At 32.4% G+C, this 19,669-nt stretch overlaps 2 protein-coding genes and 2 long non-coding RNA genes across 4 annotated transcripts; 1 reads left to right on the forward strand and 3 right to left on the reverse strand.

The window, feature by feature from the left end:
* Positions 1-1,034: 1,034 nt before the first annotated feature.
* Positions 1,035-1,880, forward strand: LOC114416288. The gene is made up of 2 exons (XR_003667447.1): positions 1,035-1,136; positions 1,417-1,880. It is a non-coding gene; the product is annotated as an uncharacterized LOC114416288 (long non-coding RNA).
* Positions 1,881-11,202: 9,322 nt separating this feature from the next.
* LOC114416280 lies at positions 11,203-12,633 on the reverse strand. Its single transcript, XR_003667445.1, has 3 exons — positions 12,464-12,633; positions 12,324-12,382; positions 11,203-11,459 (listed from the first exon to the last, which is right to left on the reverse strand). It is a non-coding gene; the product is annotated as an uncharacterized LOC114416280 (long non-coding RNA).
* Positions 12,634-12,785: 152 nt separating this feature from the next.
* LOC114378665 lies at positions 12,786-14,398 on the reverse strand. Its single transcript, XM_028337335.1, has 7 exons — positions 14,206-14,398; positions 14,040-14,114; positions 13,629-13,861; positions 13,299-13,517; positions 13,111-13,203; positions 12,929-13,033; positions 12,786-12,800 (listed from the first exon to the last, which is right to left on the reverse strand). Exons 1-7 carry the CDS (start codon positions 14,339-14,341, stop codon positions 12,786-12,788), a joined length of 876 nt encoding a protein of 291 aa, XP_028193136.1. The 5' UTR covers positions 14,342-14,398.
* Positions 14,399-16,337: 1,939 nt separating this feature from the next.
* Positions 16,338-18,253, reverse strand: LOC114378739. Its single transcript, XM_028337392.1, has 4 exons — positions 17,932-18,253; positions 17,633-17,835; positions 16,714-17,524; positions 16,338-16,360 (listed from the first exon to the last, which is right to left on the reverse strand). Exons 1-4 carry the CDS (start codon positions 18,251-18,253, stop codon positions 16,338-16,340), a joined length of 1,359 nt encoding a protein of 452 aa, XP_028193193.1.
* Positions 18,254-19,669: the final 1,416 nt, after the last annotated feature.

A 19,669-nucleotide genomic window follows, 5' to 3' on the forward strand; every position in this document is an offset into this window, starting at 1 on the left:
CCTTTATAATTCATAATGAATAACAGAATAAGTATTTATAATTTTATAGCTTATATTATAATTAAAATTAATTTCCATGAAAAAATAATTAAAATTCATAATAATTTGATATTTTTAAATTTAAAAATCGTATTTTAGATTTTCAACATATAGTTTTCTTTGGTACATGGAAATAAATTTTAAATATATATTTTAAATTATGATATAAAAATTTGTTATGACAAAGTGTTGGATTAATTTTTCAAGATTATATATTTTTGAAATTCAAATTATTGATATTAAGAATTTTTTATTATCTATTGGGAAAAAAGAATTTATTATTATTATTATCATTAAATTTAAATTAAAGAATTTTTTATTTCAAATTATAACCATCACTAATATTTTAAATTTAAATTAATTTGTATTAGTTATTGTCATCCGAAAGAAATAATTTGGGTTCATATATAAAGTAAATATATCATCTATTTATAAATTATATATTTTTCATCTTTTATATATTAGGTATTGTATATTTTATATAATAAGAATGGAAATCAAATAAAAGAAAATAAATTAATGTTAAATATAGATAATTATTGTTCTTAAATATATTTTTGATTTGGAAAATACTCAACATTATTTCACAATCACATTTTCATCTTTCTAATACACGCCAAGTTTTTCACCATGAAAAAATCTTTCAAATTTGAACTATGTTAACCGTAATATATACATTTGTTCATTCTCTCTCCTGACTCCCTTTTGTTTGCCTAACAACCCCACAATGCTGATTCCCTCCTCTCACCCCTCAATAGTAACCTCTTATCGTTTATTCCCTTATCTTTCAATTCCTTCTGTTGATTTCTGCTCATTCATTTGTAGGGAAATAAATTCAATACTGAAGAAAACCAAGTTGAACCAACAGACGTGAAACCATGTTATGGAATCCTACAGGCGAGATTCATTTCCTTCTCTCTTTCCTCTTGTTTTTTCTTTTCTTTTGCAGTGGAAATGTTTGATGGTGAGCGAACAGTGACATTTTTTCTTTTGCCGTGGAAATGTTTGCCGGTGAGCAAACAATGACCGGTATATGAGGTTTTCGATGTTGGATCAAATTTTAAGCTCGCAACTGAACTTTGATTTTATTCAAATGGGTAGTTATGATGTTTTTAATAGGGTGAATTCTGCAAGTAATTACTTCAAGGCCTAGGACAAGTATTTTTTTATCAACTTCCTGCTCTTTGTAATCTTGATGACATGCTTCTAGTGAGTATTAGATATTCTTCTTTCATGGTTAAATGGTGATTGGCCAAGACATGCATTTGAGACCTTAATGTACATTTTCTTTTATAACAAGAAATTTTAGTTAGTTTCACTGTTATAGAGTTCTGGTATATATCTAGCTTCATGTAGATGGTTCGATCTCCTTTTCAGGAATAATTCAGTGGCAAGAAGAGAAGAGGTGGCTTCCCTGGCCTTGTGTCCCCCCACAACTCCGTGAAGACTCAAGAAAGCATTTGAATCACTCTCGAGAATGTGCAAACCCAGATCTAATAATAGGCATGACTATCAACAACATTGCTTAGCAAACATAGTGTGGTGTAGGGAGACATTATGTAGGGTTGTTTGTGCAGTTCCAACAAGCTATTTGAAAGATGCAGGATTTTCTTTTATGCGGTTTGGATTGGTGTGTGTTTGGACTTTAGAATTATATGTTGCAGTTAAAATTGTTTAGACTAGTTTTCAGTTTTAGGTGAGAAGGATGAGATGTATCTAAAAGCTTTGGTAGAACTTAGTGGTTGTTTCGGTCAGTAGTTACAAGTTGTATTAGGCCTTGTTTTGGTAGTAATGAACAATATTGCTCAGGTGGAATTTGCCAATTTTTTAATTTGATCTAATTTTAAATTATCAATATTAATTTTTAAAATAATATATAATTATTATTAAAATAAAATTTAATATTGAAATAAATTTTTGCAATAGTATAATTAGCTAAGAAATGGTAATTTACGATGACGACATTTTGTTACTAAGAAAAAATTATAATAATTAATGTGACTAAAAAAATATTTTATCATAATCACTTTAGCTGAGAAATAATGTTTTTTTAGCATACAACAATTGTTAAAATATTTAAAATATGACAACAATAGTTATTACAAATAATTATGGCAACAACAAATGTGTAAAAATTCAGCAACAATAATTGTTGACAAAACAAAAGTAATGTCACTGTAAAATTTTTGCAGGGACCTGTAACAAAAAAAAAAAAGTTTGCTGGCAAAAGTTGTTTTTGCAACATCATTTATTATATGTCAATAACAAATGCCGCTGTGAATAGCCTTTTTTTTCTTGTAGCGCAAGTCCAACAACCCCTCCTGGCACTACGAATCCATTTGCAGCAGGTATATAGATATGCCGCTGCCTCCCAATTGGAAGGGAGTAACGCTGAATAAGTATGACGGTATCACCAGTGCGACACTCGCTAGCTCCTGGCACTAGGAGTATACTTTGTATTGCAGGACTATACATTGTTTGGTACGTACTTGTACTTTCTTCCGTTAGTACTGTACTTTGTATAGGTGGTGGTGACTAATGATTTCGGTAAAATTGGCTTGCATGACTTCTCAATTTTACGAAATTTTATATTTTGCATATATATTTAATAGTTGACCGGCCCCAGTCTCCCGTGTTCAATGTGAAATCATTTAAACTCCATTCATGTAACCAAGAATTTTTGTGAGTTAGATTTAATTTCCTAAGTTATTTCATTTTAATTCTCAATATGAATTGTATTAATTGGCTCAAATTTAATTTAGGTCTTCTTTAACTATTCACACCACTAAAAATGGAGTCTTTTAAGAAATGTGCTCCACCATGGTTGTTTCATAACCACCTTAGTTTTAAACGCGGTGACAATTTTATAATTATTATTAATATTTTAAAAGATGATTCCATGAGAATCTTCTTTGATTTAGGGTTTAATTTTTTATCATGCTCGCTCACTCACACCTTGCGATGTTCTATCTGTTCTACTCACTTAGCCACTGGCAGCTCCCTCTTCCTCACCTTACCACCACAATCTTCGCCTTCTCCCCCCTCCCACACTTCCTCGCCCCTTCCCCCGTTGCCAGGCTCCTCCTACTCGCCTCCGCCCTCGAGGTCTACCTCATGGCCATCATGAGTGTCGCCATTGTCGTCTCTGTCGTCGAAGAGAGGTTTGACTAGGACGCCACTCGAGTTGGATCTGCTCTCATGGAGGGAAGCTGGGTCTGTGGGTGGATCCTGTCGGGCCTGTTCGTTTTTGGGTTCAGTTCCTTTTAGGGGTGGGTAAACGGACTCAGGTCCATGGACTGACCCGCGGGGCCCGCGGTCCGCGGGGGTTACGGACCAATTTTTTTAAACAGTCAATGGTTATGTTATATTTTTGGGCCCGCCCCGCTTAACCTGCGGACTATGCGGGTTTGGCCCACGGGGTCCGTGGGTTGCCCGCTGCCCGCATTAGGTTTAATTTGTGTGATCCTGACCCATTACATTAGGTTTGATTTTCTCTTTTTCACTTTAAACTTTTTTTTAAAATAACAGATAAAAGAATATATTAGATAAGATAAAGATAAAAGATTTAAATTAAAAGATGAAAAAGATAAAAAAGGATAAGATAACAAAAATAAAAGATTAAGATAAAAAAGATAAGTGATAATCTGCTAAAAATCTTCTTTTTTGATATTTTCTCGATCTTTTTTCTCTTTTAATCTGTCATTTTCATATCTGAAAGTCATAAATAATAAAAATATCAATTCTTATCATTTAAGCCAAAAATAATTGTTAAATAAATATTGTTAAAGATATTTCAATATATTTTTATTATAAAAAATAGCTCATATCATATTTAGTAGTTGTAGCAGGCTAAGAACATTTTTTCTCCTCACGTGTGCTTAACAAATATCAAACTAGGCTTCTTGTTGACAATATATACTAAAAATTGATTACTAGTATTTGATATGCAGGGTAAATAATATGTAATAATTATTGTCTTTTAATCATTTAACTTGATTTTATTCTAATATTTATTATTATTTCAAGTTTTAGGAAAAGAAGATGAAGATATGGAGATGGAGAAGGCTCAAGCTACTTCAAATATGAAATCATTTGTTGTTGGAGATGTTTAAATTTCATATTTTAGATTTATTGCTTGGATTTTCTTTTATTAAGACATTATTTATTTTATTGATGTAATTGACTAATTATTGAGATTTTATTTATATTTGCATTGAACTTAATTTGATTATATTATATTTTTACTAAAATTAAAGTTCTTTTAAAACTAGGCCCGCGGACCGACCCGTTTGACCCGCGGGATCCGCGGGGCGGGGGCAGACCAATTTATTTGGTCCGTGTAAGAAGCGGGGCGAATTGGACCGGTCCGCTACCAATGCGGGCTTATGTGGGCGGGCCTTACACGGGGCGGGCCGCCCCGCTTACCCACCCCTAGTTCCTTTAATTAATCGATTTATGTTCTTTCATTCGCAGAAGAACAAATTTGGCGCCGACGAAAACCAAGCTAAGCCGAAAGCTTTGAAACCCAAGTGGAATTCCAAAGGTGAGATTCTGGATTTGTTTCTTTTATTTTTTTTTATTTGCGTAATTATTTATCTTCTCATATTTTCTGTGTTTGTGTAGATTTCTGCAAGTAGAAGGAGTGAAGCTGCTAAATTTGCTCAATTATGGAATGAAGTTATTTGCAGTTTCCGTGAGGAAGATATCATAAGTGATAGGAAAGGCTTCGAAGCCAAACTCTTTAGTTGTTTTTTCTCGTAAGTCCTAGCTTCTATTATTTGTCCTTCATCTTTTGATCATTGAACCATGATTGCATTACTCCAGCAGGGAGATGGATCTTTTGATGGTTCCATACTCATTAGATCCTAGCTTGAAAATAATTCAGTGGCCATCGTTTCTGCTTGCAAGCAAGGTCTGTGAGATTTATTTCTATAATCACTAATTACCATTGTGATTCTTGTGCTAATAAACTAATACATTTCAACACGATGATAAAATTTGTAGCAAAGGATTTTTGGGCTGCTCAGAAGAAAGTGACAGAGTTGATAAATGGAAGGATCCTTGTTGGTCATACCTTGTCCAATGATCTTAAAGTTTTCATTTGAGTGGTTGTTTTCTTTCATTTTCTTGATCGCGTGTATATTTTTCTTATCAGCCTCTGCTGTTTAAAACTAAGAATTAGATTGTACTTTTGCAGGCATTATTATTATAATTCATGATGCCAAAGGGTCTATAACAACCTTATAATACACATCATAATTCAACTTAACTGGAAACATACTAAACACTAATCATCAAAACCACAACAAGAGCTAACTCAAGGTGAGAGATCCTGTCACGCATTCCACGAACACACATGGACATCAATCATATTATGACATGACCAGGTACACATAGAGGTCACAATAGGTACTAAGGTATTTCTTAAAGCATCCACAAACTTTTTCCATATTAAGGTAAAAAGAACTAATATTTATCTCGCTAATCATACAACTATCATCAATAATCTTTTAGGTCACCTACCTTTCGCAAGAACACTCACTCTTGAATCCTTCTATGCTTAACAATTAATGTCTTACTAACTACCTTACACTCTTCTTAAGGTTCCACATTAAATCTCTTAACTATACTTTATAACTTTTCCAACTACACTATGTTCTCAAACAACTCTATACTAGATATTTCTCACGAACTACGGCTACAAGTTTCTATGGGTACTGCACTTATAAGATTCTCAATCTTGCACTTAGGTGGTAAATAAGCATATCCTCAAGGAACACAAATACATGACTTACTAAGTTTGACTTTCGTCTATGGATAACAAGGATAATGCATACTCAAGTGTTTCCTCTCAAAACATCTTAACGTGATTGTCAAGGGCGAAGTCTTTCTTTATTCGTAATAGAAGTAACAACAAGAAAGATTATCAAGCAGTTTAACTAGACATGATTGGAAGATGAGCAACTAATAACAAGATGAACACTCGATTGATTAGGAGACAATAATTTTAAATCAAGAAGGATCACTCATCCAGAATCAACAGTCGATACTCCAAATGAATTCTAGAAACGAAAACATAATCACAGTGTATGCACATATGGAGACATCAACTATCACTTGATTGTGACAGAAACATCAATAATCCAATTGTTTGATGTAGGCTTACAACACAAAGAATGAATTATACTCAAGCATGGAAGCGTAATCGAATTACTTGACTTAAGCACGCAACACAAAGGATAAGTTGCACTAGAATCAGAAGGTACGGTCTAAAGAGTATTCTTTATGAAATAATTTTTTTTTATATGAGTCATTGAACTATAGAGTATCACCATTGCTAAGAACAAGAATCTCAAACAACCATACTCTTTATGCAATTAAGGTAAAACACCATACTACAAGTATACATAGAATTATAAGGTTCTTATAATAAGTATACAACGTACATATATGAAGTAAGAATTAAATAGTTAATAAGTACGTATTAAGGAATCATAAACTTCAACTACTACATTCACGACTACGCACAAAATAAAGAGAGTTAAGTAGTCATGCATTTACACATCAAGAAAGACACATTCATCCAAGATATATATATGGTCCAAAAGGTTCTTGCAACACTAATCCACGCATCAAAGGAGAAATAAGCTAACTAACAACATACACACAGGATGATAAAGGTTCATTAACACATTATCAATCAATATCAAGACTACTTGCATCACCCAATGGCTTGCCATAATGTCCAACCGCACTTCGCAAATTATAGAGATGACCAGTCTCATAACTCACGACTCAACAGTGGATTTATGGTATAGCAACATTAAGGATGCAAGACACATACAAGCATTATTATTAAGTCTCATTTAATCATGTAGGAGGAAATACAAATAATAATTCAAACATGTTCAACAAAACTAGTCGTAAGTAACCACACAGAGTGCACACAAGAATATGGTAAGCACATAACACACTGGTCGAAAGGTTCGACCTGCTCTGATACCACTAAATGTGACACCCTCTACCCCTCACATATATACTAATAAGGAATAAAAAAATTCAAATATTAATTAAAAGTATTTTTAAAACATTTTTTTTACAAGTCTTTCAAAGGGAAAAAAGGATCACATTCATTTTCTTCTACATCATATTCAAACTTGTCCAAATAAATGATAAAGTATTCTCGACTCAACAAGGTCGTCTAAGCTTCATACAATTAATATAGAACCTATATCCTAATGTCACATTCTATCAGAGCGTTGTGTTCCTGTGTCCTCTAACATGAGGTTCTTCATAGTCATCCACCTATTCATCTGCTCCCCCGAACACAAGTTCAAGATCATCACAGGATCCAAACACAACAACACACAGGGAGTGAGTTATCACATTCCTAGCTAATAGAGAAACAAGACAATTAAATATACATATTATATAAATGAGATATCACTTGCTTAAACATAGCTCACGTAACTTCACCACTTCGTCATTCAAAATTCACTTTTCAATCATCAATAACATTACACAAGAATCCCACACTCCGATCAAGAATAATAACACATCAATTAGCAAGCATATGCAACAGTTGTGCTAAGACTCAATCCTATATGCAATGTGGTACCATGTCAGTGAAAAACCACCCTAGGGCGCTTAGGAGTACATAACAAGACACACCATGCAATGGGTTTGTCAGGTCACTCTCACTAAGTAAGATCATAGGGAGACCAGTCAAGGTCACGATGTTTTGCGAGAATGCTCCAACCATATGAGATCAGCATAAGCTTAAAGGAGCACTCAAACCCGGTGACCCCCAAGGCCTACACTCCGAAGAGTCTGTCAGGGTCTCTCCCTCCTGATTCAGGTCCAACCCCTAAAATAATTTTTTTGCATGCAGACACTGCTCATGAATTATACAATACCCACAACCTTACACTCGTGTTTTAAACATGTTCAACACAATTGTGCTACGATTTAACACTGGTTCCTAAATAGGAAACCTACATTTTCTCTTTAACACTGCGCATCAACGCTTTTCTCAAGATAACACTGGTCGGGTTATTGTACAATTCATAGCTTACAACACAAGTAATTTTACATCAAGTGTTAACTACACACTTATCCACAACTAAAACTCATTCACAATTTCACATCTCATAGTGTCACAATCCACCATCACATGTTTACACGTATCTCACAAATTAACACATGTTCAACTTTACACTTATACTCAATCTCAATAACAATATTATAATCTCAAAGCAACATGTTATTCCACAATTCATCACATACTCACAATTTGAATCATCATTTCATATCCTCAATATAACAATTTATACAAAAGACTATCACAACATGAGGACTAAAACCCCTCAAATAATATTACACAATTATATCAAAATCATAGGTCGAAATATACAAATATCAAGAGCATAATTTATCATGCAATTTCCATTAGGACATCAATATTGTATTTATAATCATAAAGGAAAAATTGAAATTTAATAAACATCCCAAAATAAAACCCAAATTTAGTTCTCTAAGGATCCCTACACATGTTCATTCTAACCCCCAATTGCGATAAACTCATCCCTTACCTCTGAGCGGACTCACGTGTCTTCAGCCAGTGATAGCAACATCTCTAGCGGTTCCCTGAGATTCCTTCAGTTATTCCTCCGACTGCTCCGATAGAGTTCCCAAACGTCAGAGAGACGGAGAAGAGATTGAAACCTCCACTTGTACTGTCTTCATGCGATTCCTTTTTCTCCCTCCACGAATATTATCTCGATAATCCCAACGTTGGAAGTGTGCACAATTGAATTTCGAACAACATATCCAAATTTCATGAAAATCCAACGGTTAACGAAACCGGAATCGTAGTTCTACCGAGACAGTTTTGGGTTTCTACGGGAAATTAAAATGCTACAATGCGAAGGGTTTTACTCTAAGCTCATATATGATTTTGAAATTCCCAACGGTGAGGATGTTCAGAATTGGGTTGCGAACGTGGTACTCAAATTTCACGACGATCCAACGGTGAACAAGTCTGAGATCGTTGTTTTTCTGAGACAGGTTTGGTGGGCTACGGGAAAAAGAAAGGGTTTTGAGAGAAGGGAAAAAACGAAAATGAGGCCAAAAAGAGGCATCTGACTTAACATAATTATTTATACTTAGGGACTCAGCCTATTATTTGCTCTATATTTATTTATTTATTTATTTTATAAAAACAAACTCTATTTTATTTTCTATCAAACAAATAAATGAAATACCCTTTTTATTTTCTCTCAAATCATTATTTTAATTAATAATTATATCTCCTTATTTATTTATTTATAAAATCTTATTATTTTTTCTAAAATTATATTTATTTATAAATAACAATCCTTTTTAATCTAGAATACAAAAATTGGGATGTTACAAAGTCAACTATCCATCCAAGAAAAAAAAAGAGTATCAACAAGTTCTTGAGGATGAACTATATCTTCAATAAATACTTATTATGGATATTATTTTACTTGAAGAACATAGGGAGTGATTGGTGGTGTGTATACTCTATTCTAATCCTTGTGTTTCAATGCCTAACAATTGTTAGTCTCATAGTATGACACTATGGCTTAAATTTTCACCAATTGTTTCATTTGTTTTCCTATGTAGAAAAAAGAGGTGATGACTTCAAATACGTCTTCCACCAATCAAACTTACTCAGCTTTAAGAGTTTACATTTACACTGGTTGTTGTTACTTGTTACTGCCTCTTTTGATTGCCATGTGGTGATGACTAGTAAAGAATAAGAAACTTTGAGAAAATATTGGTGTGAATGACTCATTCTAAATTAAATTGAGAGGCCATTTCTACATCATGTGTCCCTTGTAGAAGTTTATTTATTTATTTTGAAACAATGTTGATGAGGGGGAACAAGGGAAAATAAATAATAGGCTACAAGGATGTGTACTTTGTGAGAGAGTGACTTAGGCTACAAGAATGTTCTTATTCAACAGTGGACACTCTCCTTAAACCTTGTGTAGTTTCTCCTTTGTTCATGTTTGTAAATTGTGCCTTTATTTATTTGAGATCTTGACCTATTTAACCATACCAGAATTCAATAAATATTTGTAGCTATCGATCTACCTTACACCAACTTTTTCAAGGAATTGAAGGTAAAGGTGATTCTTCACAGGTAGCATCTGTGACAATGTGGATATTGCAAGCTCTTCAAACCAATTTAGATGGGAAATCAAAGCAGTATAGAGACCTTACTTTGACACATCTATTTCTCATGAACAATATTTATTATATCGCCAGATCGATTCAAAGGTATTTCATACAGATGTTGTGGTTTTAATTTCACTGAAACGTGAAGTTTATTGCATTCTCTTTTTTTTTGCTAGTTCAAATTTAGATCTTTAAGGGACTAACTTGGTGACAAAAACTTTAGAAGAATAAAGTAATGACACTGTAATCATTGGGGAACCATTTTAGAAGTTTGGTCTTTTAAATTTTAATTTGCTTCATCATCTTTAGAATAATAAAGTGCTCACACTAATCAAATCATTTAACATACTTGTGTCACTACAAGGAAAATGACTTATACCTACAGTCAAAATCTGTCACTAGAAGTCCAAAATCCGTAGGTAGATGTATAAAGGACTTTGTCCTACAGACGTTTTTTGCGTCAACTTTGAGGGGGTATACAGTGACAACTAATAGTCGTCACTATAGGCTTTACCTACGGATATATTTTTACCTACAGTCAAATTTAACTATCACTATAGGTAACACCTACTATTTTAAATGTGTAGGTAAAAGATATTAATTTATACCTATAATCTCTAACTGTAGGTAAAAGTCAATTTACTTGTACCTACGGTCTTCTGTAGGTAAATGTCATATAATAATAAAACTAGTTCCTAATTACATTATTTTTTTATTATAATTTTTAATTAAATATACATGAGCTTAATTAAATTTGAAAAGTTACAACAACCTGCTACATACAATTAAATTTTTGTTAGCCTAATTTGTGATTGTTGTAACTAGATTGTGAGCTTTGAATGGAAGAAATCCAAACATATCTTTAGTGGTTGACCTCAGAATTTATTTGCTCTCAATTTGAAATTCAAATTAAATGTATATGCTGTGTGCTAATCACATGGAGTTATGACTAATGACTAACATATTAACATCACTTTTGCCTAGAAAAAGGTTACAGTGGCAAGATTTAAGAACAAAAAAGGGAATGTTTTTAGAACATGGTTCTTCTATATGTAATATCATGGAACAAAAAAAGAGCCCAGTAGTATTAAAATGTTGCATGTGCAGCAATTAATTTGGAATCTTGTTTTAACTAGTTGTTTCTTCCATCATAAGCTTGGCATGCTCCTACCTTTTTCTCTCAGAAGCAACAAATTATAGCAACTCCATGAAGCCTGTTTCACAGCAAGAAAGATATTTGTTCTTAGCTTTTAGTTTTACTAGATATGGCATACTTCAAAGGGCTACGTGACAACTGTAATTAAGATGACCCTAAAGCCAAATTGATTGTGTTTTCTGTTGAAAGTTCAAAAAGATTACTTTATCTAGCATACTTCTGCACAACTAATTAATTACAGCAACTTATAATTAATTAGAAATTGTTGAAGGGTTACATTTTATGAAGTTGATATGCAGATGAGAATAATTAAAACCTAGGAAGGACATGGAATGGTCAAACAAAATGAGTATGCAACAATAATAGCCAAACATTCACATGAAAATAAGGTTGCTTTTCTGCTTCACATTTTTCCCACCCTCATTCCAATTGTAAAATACTCTTGCTTTAGCATAGGTCTTTCAAGTATGTATTTAACAAGTATATATCACCCAATAACATATACAAGAAAACAAACCTCAAAAAAGAAAAATGGGACGTGTAAATTTAACAATATATTATCACAAGCTGGTCCAGTTAATCAATAATTCATTTAGGTGATCCCATCCAGAAAAGATCAATTAGATGACCCAATTATATATTTATAGTGGGGACACAAACAGAATAATCATGTGGTTGATGCTGCCATCATCTTTTCCTTGACCATGAGAGCCTAAAGAAGGGTCCAATTGCATGAGGGCTTTCCAAATCATCATTCAAGTAAAAGGAACAAGACTGAAGCATAAATTATAACATTCAACTGCTATTAAAATAACATAATGATGATATATTCTATATATCTATCTATCTATCTATCTATCTATCTATCTATATATATATATATATATATATAGTTAAAATATAGTACTATATTTCAACTCACCTCTAGCTAAGATTGTTTGTAGTTTGATGATCTTTACCGGTAGAATCATTTGTAGGTACCTAAATTAAAAGAATGTTTTTTCTTTGTAAAGTATCATATCATAGTTAAATCGTTGAATAAGTAGAATTATAAATTCATACCTCTTGATCTATAGCTTCTAAGACTTGATTAATTTGTGGATCTTCTGCAAATCATACTTTAAGCACAGCTACAAGGTTTCCAAGCAAATTCTCCAACTTTTGAATTCTATTGTTTGTATAAGAGCTTTGAGATGAACTTGCTTGATGTGGAAGCTTGCCAGGACAACGCACACGTCCTCTTTTTTCAGGTCCTTTGACTTTTGAATATATATCATTTGTCAAATCAGTAGAATCTTGGGTGCTTTGTAAATTTTGCGAACTCTCTGCTTCAACCATTTTCTTTTTTAGTTCATCCTACATAAATACACCTTATAAATTATTATCATACATCAATATCCTGAATACTTCAATATCACTAAACAAAACTCATCTCCACATTAGTTACTCCCCCTCACCCCATAACCTTCTATTAGAAAATTGAGCAAAACAAAGAAAAAGTATTGAAATAAAAATTAAAATTCTTACAATTATAATAGCAGCCTTTTCAGTAACAATGCTTCCATCTTTTCGAGTTCGAGTGTCAATATAAATTTTTGCCCTAGAAGGTTGCACTCCCTTAGCCTTTGTAGTCTAACATTAGTTAAAAAGATCAATCATCCTATTTGTATTAAGCAATTTAAAAATAAAAAAATATAAAAAAGGCAAACCATCTCATGAATCCGTCTTGGAAGATTATTAGTTCCCATGCAATGCAAGTCCTCATATTTTGAGCGGCTCCTTTTGTTGATGTTGCTTATTTTCTATAACCAACAAATATAAAAAGTCAATAATAAAAATAAACATATAATATATAATTGTTATGTTAGCAAAAGGTTGGTGACATTGTCATGTATACCTGTCCTTTCTCAGAACACCAATAATGTACTAAATCACGATATTGAGAAGGATCAACCCTTGGATCTGGGATGTGAGCAATCATTTCCTCCTTAGTTTTGCTCTCATCATATCCTTTTGATTTCAGTTCATATTTAAATTGCCTCCATTTCAGACTCATGTCATCAATCAATATTTTCTTTGTTTGTTCAGTTAATTCAGGAACAAATCGAAACTTACTCTATTATGAGTATCATTAACAAACAAAAAAGATCATTTTGTTAGACATTAGAAGACATAAAATTTTACAAGAAGCAAGATGAAACAACACTTATAAAGTTTTATACCAGACCTGAATTAATTCAACCATGTCAGTAATATAGTCCTTAGGCATATCTTTCCAGCTAAGAAAATTGATAGGAGCACATTGGTGTCTCCTTACCAAGCTCCCAATTGCATTCAGTAGAGTTTTCCCTTCCCAACCCATAGGATTGCCCCAATGATCTACTTCAACAAGTATGAATTCTCCATCTGGCAAGTCCCACACATCTAGCATATGTGTATAACCTCTGGTTCTCTTTTTATCTAAATCATTCATGGATATGACATTTATCAAACACACACACACACACACACACATTTGAACTATATGGAAAAAAGAAACTCACTAGTAAATTTAATCTTATCATATTCTAAAAGATATTCAACTCAAACAGAATTGTACATATAATTCTAACCCAAAAAAGCATATGTGTATAAATACCTTTAGTTGAACTTTCACTTGCACTTTCAAGAGAAGTATGAGACTGAACATGACTATCTTCTTGTATGTGTTGTTCTGTTTGTGATTGTTGATTTAGTTAATAAACAATTGTGTTATAAATAATTTAATATAAAATAAAGAAATTAAGTTAATAAAATCTTTATACCTCCTTCAAATTGTGCATTTTCTTCAAGTATAGAGTTGTTATTTTGGTTCACTTCAGTAGAGCTTTCAATTGATTGTTCTTTTGCTTGTGATTGACCATCATTTTGAATGATATTCAACTTTCTGCGCTTTCCCATAGTATGCTGAATAAATCAATCCAAAAAATAAAATAAAATAAAAATTAGATATAACTACATTATTGACTATGATTTTTTTAAACACCATGCCAAAAAATAAAAGAAGAATAAAGTAATTACCTAAAAGGCAAATTTAGATTGCTTGTAAGCTATTTTTCACCAATCTCCAATCACAAAGAATCAAACTATTGAGGAAACAACGAAACAAATTTTGATAAAAAACGGATAACATCATTATATTGTGAGTGATTTTTATACATAACAAAAAATAAACACAAGAGTAATGAATAATAAGAACAAAAAACTAAAGAAAGGAATAAGAGTATATAAATGTGACAAAATGTTCAACACATGTATACTCAAACTATAACCAAATGTTCAAATAGAACAAATAAAAACAAATCAAAAGAAGTTTGCATCGCTCTCATCATCATCTATATAATTATCATCCTTGTCATGTGGTAAAATGTTCTCCATAGGTATTGTAACTTCAATGATATCATCACTATCATCGGCTTCTGGTCTGATCAAATCATTATGATTTATCTCTTGTAAGACTTGTTCATTCCCTTGATCCGTGTCATTGGATTGCTCATCACCCATATCATATACATCTCTGATTTTAGCATGCACAACAACAAGCCAACCATTTTGTGTTTTATTCTCCAAATAGAATACTTTCTTAGCTTGAGATGCAAAAACAAATGGATCGTCACATATATCATTCCCTGTGTGTTGCAAATAATTGAAATTCACTAATGTCATACCAAAGTTATCAATTTTGCAACCCCTGTTTATATCAACCCAATCACACTTGAAAAGTATAGCCTTATATTTTCCAGAATAATCCAATTGAATTATATCTGTTAGTGCACCATAGTAGTGGATTTCTCCCTCCTTTGGGTTTTTATCTCTTGAACTGGCATAACTTAATGTCTTAACAGTTACAACAATGCCACTGTTTTGAGTCTTCTAGCACCTTTCACGTGTCTTTGTATGAAATCTAACTCCATTAACAATGTACCCGCTATATCTTCTCACTATTTCTAGTGGACCACGAGCTAACCACTTGATATCATTTGTCACTAGAGTGCTGTCTTGCTCTTCCAATCGAGCAACCTACCACAATTTTATTTCAAATGGTTAAAATTTTAAATGAATGAAAAATTTAATATTATTGATTCTTCCTAAACTTACTCTTTCACGGAACCAATCTGGAAATTCTTTACTATGAATTTTGTCAACTTCATATGGAGATAATCGAAGATTTTGTCTCTTGATAAGATCAGTATGGGCTCTATGTAAAAAAGGTTAGAAAAAGTAAGCATTATCATTGATAGAAAGATATTATACAAATATTCAATAAATAAATGAACATGAAAAAAATTGTATTACTTTCGAAAGTGGTCAACATTGTTGCTATTGAAAAGCACATATCTATGTGCTTGAACCAATGCTTTCTTATCAAGAGAAATCAGAGAAGCTCTTTTTCTCTTCTTCACATTGAATCCAACTTGCTTCTTTCTCCCCAATGGTCTACCTCTAGGATTTAAAACACTTACATTTTCCACAAAACATGAGTCATCATTTCGAGCAAATTGATTAAAATGAGTCTCCACCCTAGATAGATATCTTGAACAAAATATCAAGCATTCATGAGCTAAATATCCTTCTGCAATAGATCCTTCTGGATGTGCTCGATTACGAACAAATGACTTTAGAGTCAAAAGGAACCTAAAAAGAAAATTTTAGGTTACAAATTAAGATAATATCATTTTACTTTATAACTCTAGAATGTTTTAAAATGATTAAAAAGTATTCATACCTTTCAATAGGATACATCCATCGGTAATGTACAGGTCCTCCAACTCTTGCTTCATGTGCCAAATGGATTACCAAATGTACCATTACGGTGAAAAAAGATGGAGGAAAAATCTGTTCTAATTGGCATAATGTTAGAGCTACTTGATTCTCTAGGTGCTCTAAATTACTCTCATTAAGCACCTTGCCACACAACTCCTTAAAGAAACAACAAAGATCGGATATAGCTAAACTCACTTTGTCTGGCAAACAACCTTTCATAGCTATAGGAAGAAACTCTTGCATTAAAAGATGACAATCATAACTTTTGAGACCGGATATTTTGTGTTCCTTCACTTGCACACATCTTGAAATATTAGACAAATATTCATCAGGAGCTTTTATTGTTTTGAGAACTTCCAAAAATGTTTCTTTCTCTTTTGAAGTCATTTGGTAACAAGCTCTAGGAAAATATTGTTTGCCTTTACTTGGGTGCATCTTTGGATGTAATTGGCTTCTAATATTCATATCAACAAGATCATAGCGTGCCTTATCATTGTCCTTTGACTTACCTTCTAATTGTAACAACATCCCAATAATGTTATCACACACATTCTTTTCTATGTGCATAACATCAAGATTATGACGGAGCACACTATGTTGCCAATAAGGCAATGTGAACAAAATACTTCTCTTTTTCCATGGTGACCAATCCCCAACTCCATGATATTCCATTTGTCTCAAAGAAAAAGCTCCACTAGGTAGATCAGGTGGAGCTCTAAACTCCTGGGTTCCATCAAAATCTCTTTTATTGTATCTCCACTTATGATCGGGCTCTAACCAACGACGATGACACATATAGCAAAACTTTCTACCATAACGCAACCACTTTGAGCCAATCTCAAAACCACAACATGGACAAGCATATTGGCCTCTAGTGCTCCAACCAGACAAATTTGCATAAGCAGGAAAATCATTAATAGTCCACATAATTGCAGCACGCATTTGGAATGACTCTTTTTTACATGCATCAAACATTTTTACCCCAATTTCCCATAATTCCTTTAATTCTTCCACAAGAGGCTGCATATAAACATCAAGGTTCATACCTGGACCTTTTGGACCAGGAATAAGCAATGAAAGTATAAAATTAGGTTGCTTCATACACATCCATGGAGGAAGATTGTACGGAATCAAGATAACAGGCCAAGTGCTATGGGAAATTGCCATAGTTTTGAAAGGATTAAAACCATCGGTAGCCAAACCTAGTCGAACATTACGAGCGTCACAAGCAAAATCAGGATACTGACAATCAAAATTCTTCCAGGCAAATGAATCAGCTGGATGCCTCAGGAGTCCATCTTTAGTTCGACCAACCTCATGCTATATCATAGAACAAGCTGTTTTTGGTGATACAAAAAGTCTTTGCAATCTAGGTATAAGAGGGAACCAACGAAGAATCTTTGCTGGTATCTTTTTTCTACATTCAACATCATCAGAGTTATATTTCCATCTTGACAAATTGCATTTAGGGCAAATTTCAGCATCAGCCAAATCCTTCCTATACAATATGCATTCATTGGGACAAACATGAATTTTTTCATAAGATAGACCCAACCCTGAAATAATCTTCTTTGTATCATAAAATGATTTGGGCAAAGTATTTTCCTCTGGTAATGCATCCCTTAACAGCTCTAACAACATCGAAAAACTTTTATCAGTCCACCCATTTAGACACTTTAAGTGATACAAATGTACAAGGAATGACAATTTTGTAAACTTCTTACAACCTTTATAAAGACTTTGCTCTGCCTCCCTTAACATCTGATAGAACTTTTCTGAATTATTATTGTCTTCAGATTGTTGAACACTAGGTCCATTCATAAATTCTCTAGAATCTCCATCCTCCATATTTATATCTGTGTCATTACTCTCATTAGTTGCATGCATTGTGAATGCATCATGAACCAATGTATCCATGTCATGATCAAACTCCCCTTCCACTTGGGATGTATCTAAAGAACTAGATGGGCCAACTTGTTCACCATGAAAGATCCAAGTAACATATCCTTTTAGAAATCCATTACTAATAATGTGCTCATAAACATTCATCCGAGAGCGCCACTTGCAATTGACACATTTGGTACAAGGGCATAAAATTTTTCCATCCTTTGACGATTTCGCAAATGCAAAATCTAGAAAGTTTAAAACTCCTCTAATATACTTCTCTTTATTAAGAGAATTGTAGTCTATCCAACTCTTATCCATTTGATAAAATAAACTGAAAAAGTAGAATAAAATAGACATAATAAATTAGTGCTTAATATAACTAAAATATCCAGGTATAAGTCAATCACAACCGTGTTAGCAACTATAAAATTAATAATGTTAGCAGTGAAAAGGACAAATTATTTTAATTGCCTAGCTGGAAACAAAATATGAAAAATAAAACACAAGAATACAAGCATAGCATATATATGTTAACAAGATTAATTTAATGACAATTTAAAAAACCTAACATGATGACAAGTAATTTTGAAGAACCAAATTGAGAGTACTAATTCTGCATTAATGAACCAAAACAATAACTTTGACTCTTATGAGAATTTTAACTAATAACTAAATGTCTAATGCACTGGAAGCCTACAACCACCAATATATTACTTTTTTCCTCTAAATTTAATATTATTTTTTAATTTCTAGTACTCGTTTATTGTTACATATACAATTGACACGGTTTATTTTATTTATATTATTATGCATTATATTTTACTATTTTATAATACAAATGATGACCTATATTTTTTTATTTTACTTTAAATAATGATTAGCAGAGGACAAGAGTGATCTATACGCGTGGGGGAAGCGTTAATTATGCTAGGATTGTCTTCTTATGCTGCAACACAAATAATCTAAATTAATCCATAAAAATGATGTTAATCTAAATTAAAATTTTAATATTACTAATTAATATATTTTCTCTTTAAAATTTTGAACAATTATTAACTAAAAATTAATTTAAATTGAATGATTATTTTTTGAGATTGAGTATTTACTAAAAAAAACAAGAGACTAGTATTCAAATTCAAATAGTCTTAAAGAGTTTTACCTACACCAACAATCGTAGGTATAAGGCTTTTGAGGTTATACCTACACCAACTAATTATAGGCATAGATTTTGTGAAATTTTATCTACATCACGTAGTTGTAGGTATAAGTTTTTTAAAATTTTGCCTACACTGTGCTTCTGTAGGTAGTAATTCTTTTGAGTTTTATCTACACTAATCACTCATAGGCCCAAGTTTTTTGGAGTTTTACCTACATAACATAGTTGTAGGTAGAAGTATTTTTTTAATTTTAATGAATTTGCCTACACCAAATAATGGTTGGTATAAGTGGTTGAGTTTTAGCTACATTAGTTAGTTGTAGGTAAAAGTATTTTTGAGATTTACCTACACTAGTGTATGTCTGTAGCAAAAAAACGTCTGTAGGCATAGGTTATTTTTCTTGTAGTGTGTGTTTAAAAAA

This window comes from Glycine soja, chromosome 1 (assembly GCF_004193775.1).
Source record: "Glycine soja cultivar W05 chromosome 1, ASM419377v2, whole genome shotgun sequence".
NCBI lineage: Eukaryota > Viridiplantae > Streptophyta > Magnoliopsida > Fabales > Fabaceae > Glycine > Glycine soja.